Source organism: Protopterus annectens, chromosome 1.part0, assembly GCF_019279795.1.
Source record: "Protopterus annectens isolate FY-2018-M chromosome 1.part0, PAN1.0, whole genome shotgun sequence".
Lineage (NCBI taxonomy): Eukaryota > Metazoa > Chordata > Ceratodontiformes > Protopteridae > Protopterus > Protopterus annectens.
The window spans coordinates 1,215,381,088-1,215,396,136 of record NC_056725.1 but is presented as its reverse complement, the minus strand read 5'-3'; the positions used below and the strand labels follow the sequence as shown (position 1 = coordinate 1,215,396,136).

The following is a 15,049-nucleotide window of genomic DNA, read 5'->3' as shown; positions in this document are numbered from 1 at the left end:
GGAGTTCCTAGTAACTGTACCAGTTATTGTCTGTGGTAATAAGTCACTTTTGGGTATGAGAGTCCTGTTGACTAAAGCTAACTCATCAGAAACCCAGGACAATTCCTGGTTACTGGCTGCCTGCATTATAGGTAAGAATTTCACTAAATAAATGTAACAGTATTCACAGAGACAAAGTTAAGGTGGTTCAGATCAGGGAAATGTTTAAGTGTCTCTGAGCGGCCACAGAGCAATCAACATCCATGAGAATTCACAGAATTAACAGGTAAAACCTCAGTTAATGCATCATGCATAATATGCTGATCTGCAGAGTAGTTTACTCAGTCATAGAGCATAAGGGTTAATGCAAACACTTCCATCTATGAGTTTTAGTAAGATACAGATAAAATACTAGAATACCTAACTTCCAGCCTTTATTTAAAAGTCATAAAGTCACTGCAGAGCTCATGACCTAAACAGATCAGGAGTAAGAGACACAGCAATTCTGACACTTCAGTACTATACGGATGAAGAAATGACATGACTTCTTAGATGCCATCCATTGGAAAACATGTTAAACTGATCAGTCTCCGTTGCTGAGCATGCTAAACTGAGGTCCAATCAGTCTCAATTGCTGAGAGCTCATGTGACTGTAAGAGGCATAATGACACTTAAGTTCAGGTTAAATTCTATGGTGTCCTGACCAACTTACCTTTCAACATAATTACCTCTTTGGGGCTCCTCTGAAAACAGGCCATGCCTAGTATGATTAACCCAAAAAACAAAATAAGGCAGAGAAACAATCCGAAGGGGGAAGGAATCCTGGAGGCTAGTCTAATATTGTACTTTTACAGTGGAACAGTAGAACAGATATGGAATACCTTTCCCAAACAAATTCGGGGCTTGAAGTGAAAAAGCAGTAAATCCCCATATGCTTGCTGTTTTCTCACTGCTGATTCTGAGACAAGTTTGCATACTTTTTATGGTATAGCTCGTGCTTTTAAATTGTTACACAAAAAGCTAGACTGCAGCATTACAAAATGCCACATACCCTTTCGATACCCTGCACATCTTCTTACCTGCTGCAGATCTTACTTAAGCAGCTTGTTTTTCCCCAAACACTCATATTAGAAAGTTATTCCTTGAACTCCATCAGTACCTTTCAGCCTACTACCTCTTCGGGAAGGCTATGTCCATTATTCCCCACCCTTTCCATGGGAGAAAAAAGGTGCATCTATAAATGTTGAGGAATAAAACATGCATGCAGAAGAAACTGTGTAACATTTATTTACCATCTCATTCAGTATTCGGTGTACTTATGTAGGTTTGGGTGCTTCATTATTTTGATAACTCTGCAAGAATGTGAAAGATATGCCACTCCCTTCAACATATCACATCATTCAGTGAGTTAGTAAAATATTTCTGCTCTGTTACTTGGACATCATTTTCTGATTCTCGATGAAAAGCACACCATAACACAGGTATCAAAACAAGTGCTTTAATAAAGCAGCATCTGCTGTAGAGCTTATTGCCTGCAGCACAGCACTTGCTGCTGACAACTCTTAGAGTACGAAGTTCAAACAAGCTTTTTTTCCCTTTTATTAATTTCCCACTATATGGCCTGTTTGAGTGCCTAGCAATACAGGATCATGTAGGCCAAAGCTGTCTTGGGGATAAAATTTCATTAGTTACACCACATAGTTTGTTAGAAATATGTGTTCCAGTACTTTAACATCTAAGTAGTGCCTTGTGGAAACTAATTACAGAACCACTGAGAGCGCCTGTAATGTCCTGCATTTAAGTCTTACACATCATACATAATGCATGGAAAGCCATCTCTGCACTCTGATTACAGAACACTGTCATTAAGTGAGCAAATTAAAGACGTGAATAATTCACTGGCTGGGCTTATTGTCAGTGCTGCATTGAGAAATCAGAATTTCTAATGAGGGCTACATTTTAACTCATTTAACACAAAGAACATATTAACACTGCACTAAACAATAAAACTAATGTAATTTAATATTTCACCTGCAAAAGGTGTTCTTTTCCATGCTACATTTTTTAGAACAAAAACACAGGCTAATATTTAATTACTGACAAAATACCTTTGGTTTCCTGGATGGAAATGTTATGAAGTTTAAGTTGTGCATTGCTACATTTGCTTAGGGGTCACTAACATGTCATTGAGATGCACCTATTAATACTATAAACTGCAAAACAGAAATCAGCGTGCAGCAAAAGCAGTGCTGTGGATTAAGCTAATAAGAATTAAACTATTCACGGGTGCATAGATCAGCTTGTACAGAACTGTTGCATTTTGTATGTTACATGCTTAGCTGTAATAACACAAAGGCAGATATGCCTTTTTTGTACATGATATTACTACATAACACAATTTCTTACCTTAAACCCGCATCTGCCGCAGATTATTAATATATTTTCATTCATCATTCTCAACAGGAAAAGACACGCCGGTTCAGTGTACTTTGCAAAATGATGGTCTTCTACACACACATGCACACGCACCCACACAATGTGCAAGCTGTCACAGAAAATAAAAATTATCATATTCGAGTTCCTGTGTCTGTTAATGATGCATTTTTCTTCTGCATCTGAGACTGGAGTCAAGAACATATGCCTGCTGCTGCACATCGAGGTGTTTCTAATTTCCAGAACCCTTCCAAGATGCGTGAAGTTCAAAAGCGAAAGAAAAAAAATGACACTGCGTAGAAAGAGATTTTATAGCAAAAGGCTGTTTCAACCATCTCACAGCATTTCTGTCCATTTTTGTGTGTCAAACTAGGAGGACGGAGGCATGAATGCAGATACACAACGCTATAGAAATGAGGCTGTCAGTGTAGATAAATCTGCATATGGAAATCAGGGTTATCATAGGTATAATTTTATTTAACTGTGATGTACTGTTTTTTAATTAGACAGAAGCACGGAAGTGAAGGATTTTTTTGCCATGCAACAAGAGCGAGAACGTGATCCCCATAATGTTCAATAAAAATGGGACCATAAATAGTTGGCATGTTGCATTGCTGATGGAGGTTTCTGTAAACCAGGCCACCAGTTTACAAGAATGAAAACATATACAGACACACAGACATACACATTCAATACTAATGGGAAAATGTTTGTACATTACAGATATCAAACTGCAATCTCTAAGAACTAAACAAGTAACTCCTGTCGTGCTGCATGCACCTCAATGCCAAAAAAAATTGGACCACGTCCAGTTTTAAAAGATAATTTGAAACTCAACTTTAATTTATTAAAATTACGCAGAACAATTTTTTCTTAACTTTGCACTGCGTATCAGTGTATCAACAATTACAAGACATGCCCTTCTCAGTTTATATGTTACAGTAGTCTACTAGATCTGTTTTCAAACGCCCGAACAGGGGCACGGGTTACAGAAATAGCAAACTTGTTTTGACCCTTTTACCACAATAATGACAAAGTCAAGTTAACTGGAAACTGTTACTGTTTTAAAACAGACGCATCATCATAACTCTTCTTGTGATTTTTGGCGAAAATCATTAACATGTTTATTCCTCTTAAAATCTCAAGACATTGTCATTTTCTCCCAGTCAGGACGAAACACATGCTCAAACAGTTGTCATTTAATGGGACATTTTAAACGATCCATGTAATTTGTTACACTCGTTGAATATTTCGCCATTCAAGGGTCACAACTACACCAAAACAGACATTCAAAAGTACTGAAAATTCACCAGGCATATCACAGAATTCATGAAAGACCCCACTAGTAAAGCGCAATTATGCAATAAGTGCGTCCGATTTTCTCAAATTACACCCTCTCCTTGTTGACAACAATACCGACCCTCCTGACACAGCCGGTCTCTTTCTCTTGGATAACATAATTTATCTAGAGCTTGCGGTAACTGAGTTTTGTTACATTTTGCGATTGTGGCCGAAAAGGGCTGACAACCAAATTCGCTTACCTGGTTGCTAACAATCCAAGAAATACATATATACATAATATTCCTGTCAGTTTAATGTGAATGCACCTCCACGTGTAACTGTACTGCAAGATGAACCCTACACTCCAAAACAACTCCATCCCAATTTCAAAAAATTACCTGGAAAATTTTAAATAAGTAACAAAACATTGAATCAGAAATGCATTCCACAACCAATTCTTGACATGTTCATTTCGGCTGCAAACATATGGGTGGGGCGAAGGAGGAGTTTGTGCAGTGATGACCAATGGCGAGGAGCGTTACCCTTCGCGCGGATGAAGAGTTGCATTGTGGATGTGTGGATTGCAGCAAACGCGGGAGCTTTGGTTGTTTACTAACTTAGATGACTTATGCGAGGTGGTGTAAGTGTGTGGAAAACAGTTACTGTTAAGGGTCTTGTTTTTAAAGTGAAGCTAGTTAGAGTGATGAGAAGTAGCTTTGCAGACACCAGGTTTGTCTTTGTCACTTGTTAGGCTATCACTTAAAGAAGACCTATCAGTGTTCTTAATTTTGAGAGTATTTGTGTTACTTTGTAGGGATGTAGTGACTTAGTGAGAGTATTTTAAGTTTTACGTCAGTTGATCTGATTTAGAGTAGAGAATTTTCCTTTGCTTTAGACATTCGTGACGGAGTGCATTTGTAGACATGAAATGTACAGGAGTTTTCATTATAAGTGAGACTTTTCAGTTTGTGTCAGTATGCCTCCCACTTCTGTGATTGTATTTATTTTGACTAGTCTGGCTGTACAGTTTATGTATTAAATTGTTTACTGGAGTACAACACTTATCCTTGTGGGCTAATTTAGGGTTTAACCTGGAGTATGTAAACAATAGAGTGATATAACACAGCTGTATATTACAGATAAAGAACAGTAGGATTTGATGTACTGACATTGTCATAGCTTCATCATAGTCATGTATGACATTTTAACAGGCGATAAACGGTACTGTAAGAAAAATGGGAAATACAATGTGCATTTACGGATGTTAAAGTTTTAGAGCGTGAGCTATGTACAAAAATTACAGAAATTTAGTTATGCTATGTTAAGTGATACAGTTATACGCAGATACAGTACTACTTGACTGATGGTGGAATACTTCTAAGAGGTTTTTCTGAGAACTGGATATGTTCATTTAGTAAATTATGAAAATAACGTCTTAGTATTAATGTATGTGTTAAAAGTCTTCAATTTGCTTAAAATATGTACATCTTATCAGCAAACAAAAGTAAGTCTGTAAGAGAGAGAGAGCTTCAGTGTAACACCGAGAACAGCAACTGAAACTAAACACAATCGTATAATTTTAATAACAAAAGTTTAGCTGTGTGTGATGCAAGTACCTCTGTCAGGGTCGCAATAAACTCTCCTAAAAAGATTAAACTTACCTATAGCAACTGTCAGATGAACTCCCTAGAATTAGAGCTGACAGCTGATTCCACAGAACTGGATCAAGATAAGCAAATTATATGCTGCCAGTCCTTCCTCCAAAGATCTGAGATACTTGGCTGGGACACAGGGTCTCAGAAGCACCTTTAAGTAAGAAGAGCTCAGATTGTGAATGATATGAGCGCTTAGAGATCTAAAAAAGCATCTGACAGCAACTGCAAGACAATGTTGAGCCTCCAAAACTAGAGTAATAAGACTGGTCCAAGAAGTATCTGTCAGCACTCTGGCAGCTGAATTTTGCACCCACCTCACTTATGCCAGATTGTCATTAAGCCTGAAGTAAAGGACATTCTAGTATTCTAGGTGAGCAAGAGTCAGGCATTAACCCCATATGGATAGGTCAGAATGCTTAATTTGGGTCATATTCCTCAGTTGACAACATTTAACGCCTAATTCGTCAATGCTATTTTGTCATCAAGAATTGCACCAAATCATGGACCCGAGACAGAAGTTCCAAAATACTGCTGTTGCATCTAATTAAAGGAAAAATCAGTGGAAGAATTGAAAGGTGAATGGTGCCATCACACAGCAGGGACTCTGTGTATGAGCTTAAGCATTTCTGCATCAACCACTGGGCAGTTGAACCCAGGCAGTCCTCAGAAATAGGAATAATCACTTTATCCTGGGGAGAAAAGGGAAAACTAAGGATCATCAGTGTATAATTCATAACTGATACCTTTCCATCTTGTATACAGTGAACAAGGAAGCAAAAATAGAATTGAGGCACACCATACAACAGAGGGAAGTGAATGGAAGTATTAAACCCAGACTCTACTCTCTGGAAGTGAATGGAGAGGTAAGACAAAAAACTGCTCCAGTACAGTGTCTGTAAAACTATAGTAAAATCTGAGACTGATTGCGAGAAAGAAATGCAAGTTATATCGAAACATTGAAGATTTTTAAAAATGGGTGCATTTTTTTCACGGCCCAAGGAACGTCCCATGTCTGCAACTTAAGGAAGGAAGTACCACCCAACAAAAATTAAGTCAGTCAATGGATTCACTTGATGAGTTTTCCCCAATAAACTTATTAGCACTTCAAATGTTAATCTAACTGCAGTAAATAAAACTATGCAGATATCAAACTCGAATAATGCTGTAGTTCCATCACGAGAAATAAATAGCTCTACGAAAATAACCCCCAAAGTGAATGTGAATGAAACATCGCAGAATGAGGATTTTCTGCAAGGGAAGGCTGTGATACTGATTACGTTACCAGAGAAGGTGGAGCAGGTAGCCTGGAGTTCGTCAGCAAGCCGAGAGAAGATCGGAGATACATCGAGGGGCGGAAAGCAGACCCGAAGACAACAACAGAACAGATGGAGCGGCAAAGGGCCGAATACTCTGAGAAGGACTTACGGCGCTAAGGAATAGACGAGAACTGTTATAAATGTCTTTTTTTTTTTCAGTTGACAGAAGTGGAGTTAAAACTTTTAAATAAAGGTTTGGGCTTTATAACGTCTAATGTGGACAGTGTACTGGCTGCACTTTATTAAGGCTCTTTTGTAAGAAACATGAGCCTGAAACTGATTTTTAAAGATACATCTACCTTCTCCAAACAGGTATGTAAGAACTAGTTTATTTACACCTGTTAATTGTCCCATTTTTAATGTATTTACTGAGGCCTGTGAGAGAGACATTCACAATTACTATACAAAGGCAGAAAAGAAGAAATATAACTTAACCCGCATTTCAGGCCCTTGAAAAGTTACAAAATAATAATGATATTATTGTTAAACAGGCAGACAAGGAGGTGTAATAGTTATTTTAGATAGAAACACATATAATGAGCTTGTACTAGAATTTTTAAATGACTGACACTTTCGCTGAGATATCTATGTTGGAAGTGTCTAAATGTGTAAGTAATGTTAATGTGTGTATATTTGAATTGCAGCTCCCTAATGACATTAGTATCGAATTATTTATTTTACAGTTCCATGCTCCATTACACCTGTCTTGTATGGGCTTCCAAAAATTCACAGGAATATAGCTCGTCCACCTATGCGCCCCATAGTGTCTGGTTCTGGGTGGACACTGAACCCATTTCAGATTATTTACAGATTACTTTAAGTAAGCATTTGTATAAAATCAAAAGCTTTATTAGGGATACAAGGGACTTGTCATTATTTACTGTGATACCGATACAATATGGATTGGAAACATTGCATGGTTTTCTGTGTAGAACTTGTGGTATGGTGCCAGGGAAGTGGAAACCATATGCAAGTTGACAGAAGGGGCACTAGCCAATAATGTTTGTTTAATGATTGTGCATAATTACAAAAAGTGGGGCAGTCATTGGCACCCCAATGGCAAATACGCATGCCAACATTGTAGTTTCGCACTGTGAAAAGCAATTTGTTTGTGGTACCTCACATGCTTTTCATGATAGGGTCCTATTTTTTAAATGTTTTGCTGATCTATTTCTTTTTGGTGCTGGGAATGTTGAGCTATTTACGTATATTGATTATTTAAATACCACTACTAATTTTTTGAAATTCACAGCTCATTTTCTGTGGTTACCATCAATTATTTAGATGTTTGACTAGATGTGATAATGGTATTACTACTTCCTTTCACAAGAAAGAAGTGCACTCTAACTGCTATGTCCATGCATGCCACACAAACATTTTAAGGGTGTAGTTAAAGGACAAATGTTGAGGGCCAGTCACCTCAACACGGATGATGAAAATTTTAGAATAGACTTAGGATGATCACAGACTTCAAACGCTGTGGCTGTAGTGACTCATTCCTACGCCAAGTAGCGCATGAAGTTACAGTGGAGAGATGTAATAGAGAAACCCATTTTTCTGGTTATCGTAGAACAGCTAATGTTAGTAACAGCTATAATGCGAATGATCACACACAATATGTTACCACCTGTAATTGAAGGTCGATTGGTATTACGAGTATTATCAAGAAAAATTGGGGAATTCTGAAGAATATGCCAGAGATAACTAAAATAGTTGGAGAAACCCCTCTTTTCTCATATTGAACCTGTCCTATCCTCAAAGATTGTTATAAAGATCGTAAAAATAAAAATATAAATAAAAAACATGTCACTTTCCCATGTTATAACTGTACGTGCTGCGATGATATTAATACTTGAAGTGAATTCATACACCCAAATAGTAGTAAGAAGTATGTAGCATTTTGCAACATGTAATACTGCAGCTGTTGTGTACATGGCATGCTGCAAGGTCTGTCAGGCGTTTTGTATAGGGAAATTCATAGGAAAGTTGAAGGACCGAATTATTGAACATAAATCTGAAATGCGTAGAGAGGTAGCTACCAATGCTTTAGGTAAACATATAAGGGATAAAAAGGGGATAACCGCAAGTTTAATTTTAGGGTAATTAATACTAAATATAAGAAAAAAAAGGGAGGGGTGATTTAAATAATGAATTAGAGGTATGTGAATATTCATGGATTATACTGTTAGAAGCAGACCATTTTCCAGGTTTAAACACAGCAGTTAGCTGTCTCTTTTTCAAAATAGGTGACACTATGTTTGAAATAGTATTTTGTGTGTGGATGTGTAATTTACATTTTTATACATGTTTTTTTTATTTCGACTGTGAGCTCTTTTAGAACAGAACTCTGTCATGTGATCTTAAGGATTTTAATTGGATATTTAAATGGATTCATTGATCTATGTTTTACACATTGATGAAGGATTGATCCTGAAAGCTTTGTGATCTTTTTATTTGGCTGGAATAAAGTGCTTTTACTGTTATTTCTACATTTCCAGGCTTTGGATTTTTTATGCACCTCTCTGAACATTGTATCCTGCCTGGTTTACCTACAAGCTGTCCTTGTCTCTTGTACTACTTTTTGTGGTTTTTGCCATCCATAACATTTTTTGTCAAACTAAGTTAGTGCTCAGCCATATACTAATCTGTGTGTCTCTGTAGATACAAAATAAAAATGAGCATCCTGCACTTGGTTTGGAATGGGGAAAAAATATTTAGAATCCAAACCCAGAACAATTTCACAAAACTTAGTCTGTGGGAATAATTGAACCAATAAACATCCATAATTAAATAAAAAATTAGACATAATTGGATGATGTCACTACGTTTACTTAAACATACAGGACCATAATAAATCGTACCGCAGATCATAATAATAATTTGCGGTATTAGGTAATCATTGGAAATTACCAAGGCTAGTAAAGAATAGTTATGAAAAATATAAACGTTTTATATTAATATTATTTGTTAAGGCCAGTAGTAAAGAGTGTCGATTATCCAGGATTTCTCTTTCTGATTTAGAATATCTTCAAACTGTTTAACCTAATTTTAGCTACAGGTTTTGTTTTGTTCCTGGATCAGGCTTAAATTATCTCCAGAAATTCCCTGATCAAAATACCCTGTTCTGTAGGCATTACAGTGAACTTCATAAGTCACAGTTGACCCTGTCTGAGCTGTTGACATTTACTGGTTGCAGTTTGGACATCATTCATTGTAGATCATGACTATCAGTAGATCAGATATTGTCTCTTCAGTCCAGCGTCTCCATAATCGTAAATTTCAGCATGGATTCAGCCTAGCTATATGTGAAAATCCTAAGATTGAGCATCCATTTCTTTGGTGCTTCACGCTGGAGTCCACATAAAGATGCTGTAGTGAGCAGTTCGCATCCAGCCGTCCTAGAATTCAGACCTTATGTCACATCAGATCAAAATATGCAAATCCTGTTGAATGCATCTTTAGTGGTAAATAGAGATCACGAGTTTGAAAATGAGAAACCCTTTTCGGTTACCAGTACTCAAAATGTCATCCACGATAGATGTTTGTCGTAGGTTGAGGAGCAATAAAGAACCATTTGGTTCATGTTGTCAGACTGTTCTGTCACTCGGGCCTACCTAGCAGATCTCCTTACGCAGCTGGCGCTTTCCATGACTTCCATCCCACTAGGCTTGATTGTAACTAGACAACATACCTTAACATGCTCTTACCCATTGTGCTAAACAGCTATGAGGGTAAAGGAATGGGACATTCAGTCCATTCATTTTTCGATGGTGAATCAGATTGCAGCAGAGGCCAGTTCTGAGGTATATTGACTGAGCTGTTGACTGTTGATGCCACATGTGTAATCTTTCAGTCCTATTGCGGCTTGAAAGTTATTCCACATTTGGGGCAAGCATTGTTGTGAAATGTTTCCATCCCCAGCCCCAGCAGTCATTTTCCTCTTGTCCCCTTCCGATGGAGCACCCCAGGGATGCTGTAGTTCAAAAGTGATTTTCTGCCCTGTGGCTTATTCAAAAAATCAAACAATGCAAAGTAAAAGCCATTCTTGTAACCCTTTACTGGCCTCTGTAGATTTGGTTACTATTACTTATGTCTCACCTGCAGGAGAAGCTTCTGAGTTTAAGCATCACCAAAATGCTTTTTACTCAGCCATCAAGCAAGCACCAGCTATAAATTCACTCAGGCTCAAAGCTTCTCCAGTTCCATTAATTGGGGATAATTCCTTATTCTCCTCTTAAGTAATCTGGATTATTTTTATTTCCTTGACAAAGAGAACACTCTTAATATATGCTAAGATGTATATTATCCTGGAATGTATATATGGAAACTTAAACATTTACATAGTCTTATTTAATTGTGAAATATCTTGCAATGCTCTACCAGGTTCTTATCTACTCTCATTGTATGTTTTGTACACTTGTATTTTCAACCAAAAGGGGGAATATCCTCTTATTGTATACTAATGGCTGTAAAGTCTACAATCGTATGCTACTAGTCTGTAATATCTCTCTTATAAATTTTTCTTCTCTCTGTAAACTTATGGAGGTTTTCTCCCCAGGACTCTGCTGAAACCGGACACTTGTTGTCCAGTTCGGACTATCCTGGAAAACAAATATTAAATAAATAAAATATACAAATAAATTCTTTATGGGCCATTTCCGATGGACTAAAACCCAACTTTGGTCCTAGTCTATCTGTTTTGGACTACTAGTATGTGAATCTTGATTGTAGACTGAAGTACTTCTCCATTAAGGTAAACCTTGCAGTTATTTCCAGTTTTTGTACTGGGCTATACTCTTCCATGGCATTACTAAAGATAGGTACATTTTCATAAAGATCTCCATTATAAGACTTCATTTATGGGATCCCAACCCCCCCCCCCCTTTGGAGCTGTACTTATATTAGAAAAGCTGGCCTTTTCCCATTTGAAGTCAGTGGCTTCAGATCAACTGAAATGTCTACCTTGGAAAACATTTTATTTTTATTTTACATTTGTTGACCGGGCTAGTCTAGTCTAACTGGATACATGTCCATTTTCAGTAGAGGCCCGGGGAGATGAGCTCCAAAATTATGCTAATATAACAGTAGTACAAAAAATGAAAAGACACGAAAAGAAACATCAAAATAATACATTAAATATATGATTGCTGTAGGCTAACATTGTAAAAACAGCATGAAAAGAACCATGTGTAACACTTTAGCAATACAGTAGTTCTAGAAGCAAATATCAATGGTTAAGGGGTTGACATTTGACATGTGGAAGAGTAGGAAAAGAAAGATTGCAATTATTAAGTTTGTTCAGAATTATACAATCAAGTAAAACAACCGGTATACATTCAAAGCTAAAATACAGGTACCTGGAGCAGGGGTAGTTTTCCAATTGTATGTACTACAGGGTAGTTTGCAGACAATAGAATGCTTGAAAAATAGAGTAAAAGGAGGCTTAGTAATCCTACTAGGTGGTTGAAGGAGAGTGAAAACAGTAATGCTGTACAATTAGTGTTACTCTGGGTTAATGCATGGGCATAGCCATTGTGTTTTAAGGAGTAATTTTAGTTGATTTTTGAAGAGTGGTAATGATGAATTGTAGGTTTCTGGGAAGCCTGTTCCAAATTTTCCCTACAGAATTAGAGAAAAGAGAGTCTCCTGATTTATTATATGATTTCTGGATGGTTACTAGTAATTTATTTGCTGAGCAAAGGGTAGTAAGATTTCTATAGGGGAGATTAGGCTACTGAGAATAGGAGTATTGTTGGGCTGATAAAGTACCTTATGGATGATAAGTTGTTGAAGTTGTATCTGGTTTTGTAGTTCTAGCCATCCTAGCTGTTTGAGGTTTAGACAATGGTGGGTTCTAAAGGGTGAGCCAGTGGCAAATCTGGCAGTGTTGTTAGAGGTTGCCATTTAACTAAGGTTACTTTTGGAAAGATTAGTATAAATGGGTGAGGCATAGAGGAGGGTAGAGATTAGGTGGGTATGGGCAATGGTGGTTCTGGCTTCAGGGGTAACAAAATATTTTATTCTGTAGAGAGAAACAAGTTTTCAGTTAACAGTTTTGATATTCATGTTAATATGTGAGTCTAAGTTAAGATGTTGATCAATTGTTATGCCTAATAGTTTAGTGGTCGGGTCCAGTGCAGTGACAGTACCATTATTGGATTTGACAGTGAGATCAATAGGAGAGGACTTTAGTGTTGGAGTAAAAAGCGATAGTTTAGTTTTTTTGGCATTTAGTAGGAGGCAACGTTGTAGGAACCATTTTTCAACTGAGTTAAATACAGTTTGAGTAATGGTTTGAAGCTCAGCTGTTGAGGAGGCAGTACACACTAGTGTGGAATTGTCTGCATATTGAATACAGGTGGCTTGAGGAATATTTAAATGTAGATCGTTAATAAATATTGAGGAAAGGAGAGGTCCCAGGATAGAGCCTTGTGGGACCCCTAGAGTAATAGGAAGATGAGTGGAAAGGTTATTGTCCCAGAGAACAGATTGCTGTCTATTTTCTAAATAGGACTTGAACCATTGTAGTGCCTGTGAGCTGAATGAGAGATTTTAGTATGTCTAGAAGTATTTGATGGTTCACCATATCAAAAGCTTTAGAAAGGTCAATAAAGAGTGCAGCAGAAAGCTTATTATTGTTATGATGTTTGTTAATGCAATCCGAGAAGGATGAGAACAGTAGTAGTACTATGGAAAGGCCTAAAGCCGTTCTGACAGTCTGACAGTAGGTTATTTTGGAGACGGTGATCAGGTAGTTGTTGTTGGATGCGTTTTTCCATTACTTTGGCTAGAGGAGAGAGTAGGGCTATGGGGCAAAAGTTAGAAAGTTCTGTAGAGTTACGACCCTTGTGAAGTGGGATTATGTGAGAGATTTTCCAGAGAGATGGGATGGAGCTTTCTGTAATGGTTCTATTGAAAAGTATGGAAATAGGTAGGACATTACTTTTGCTGCAATTTGCAGATATTCAGCTGGTAGGAGATCGGCTGAGAGGGTACATGGTTTAAGTTTGGTAATTAGGGTAAAGATGAGGGATGTAGGAACTGGCCTTAAATGATAGGTAGGGGGGTGTGCTAGTCAGGGGGGATGGGAGTGTTGAGCTAACAGGAGGCAAGGAGTTAGCAAGAGATTGTACAGTTTCTGTAAAGAAGGTATTGAGGGTAGCATTATTACATTATAACAGTGACATTATTTCTTTGACAGGATACAGCTGCTAGAAGAATTTCAGAGAAGCATGGTGTTAGGACTGAGGTTCTGGTTATGCTAGGAGCTGGGTTGGAGTCAGTTTTCACAAGCATATGTAGGATATTGTACTGTATGTGGAAGGGGACTAAGACAATTACAGAAAGTTCTGTGTGCCAAGTTCTGTGCATATTTTTTACTTTAACTGTTCATTGTGTTGCCTTTGCTGAGTTTGTTTTCAAGTAGATATTATAGTCCTTCTCTATTTTCAAAAATAAGAATTTTGGATTTTTTTTTAATTTTGTAGTGCAGGTCCATATTAGGACCATGGATGATGACTTCAGTGGTTCTCTTACACCTCCTATCTCTCCGTACATATCTCAACCAGTCGAGACCGACATTGGATGTATGAGGCCTCCATGTTTCACATGCACCACAGATATACGCGATGCTGAGAAGCCTTTTTCAATTGACTCTTATCTTGCAAGTGGATCTCTGAAGCGGTAAGGAGAGTTTATGTATCTGTTAACTATGTTCTACGTTATATTCCTGATGTGAATTCTAGATTTTTAACTGTGGCATTTATTGATGAGTACAGTCTAGATACCAGGCGGCCTTTTCCTAATTCAGGCCGTAGTTCAGCTCGGGACTTGTATGATTTAGAAACTCATTATTAGCTTTGATAGTGCTTTTGCTTCATAAATTAGCAAGTGTTTTGCTTGACATTGAACTGTAAGAATGTTAGTGGTATTTCTCACACATTTAAACATTTAGGAGAAGATATTTCTCAATTAAAAAATTCCATATGTGCTAAACAGTATCTGTACTGTGCATGTGCCAGTCGCACAGACTGGAAAATGCCTAGACTACAACCCAGATGATTCAAGTTCAACTAGTGGATGTCCTTCAAGGATGCATCTGCAGTCCTTTCATATGGGTTGTCCTGCCTCAGGCAGCCCTTAGGTCGGCCGGATTCCAAAGTCTGGGTCCGGCGTCGGCTGATGTCGCCCTTTCCCCGATGTCAGAGCGCCTGGGGTATAAAAGTATTAGCCAACGCCATCTTCCTCAGTCTTTCTTGCCACGTGGTGCCCGCAGCAGAAGCAGTTCGCAAGTGCCGTTCGGCCAGCTCCTGTAACTTCAGCTACCGAAGACTTCAAAAAGCTAAGTACCCCATTGGGGACTCTTTCTTGCCTCAGCCGATGTCA

The 15,049-nt window shown here is 37.8% G+C and overlaps 1 protein-coding gene across 1 annotated transcript in view; it reads left to right on the top strand.

Moving 5' to 3' along the window:
- Positions 1–15,049, top strand: part of MMS22L (MMS22 like, DNA repair protein) — a gene marked incomplete in the record, with an annotated part of 1,809,169 nt that overhangs the window by 323,414 nt on the left and 1,470,706 nt on the right. The window contains 1 exon segment of the mRNA XM_044065731.1: positions 14,157–14,347. Within this exon segment, the coding sequence (XP_043921666.1) occupies positions 14,157–14,347 (191 nt within the window).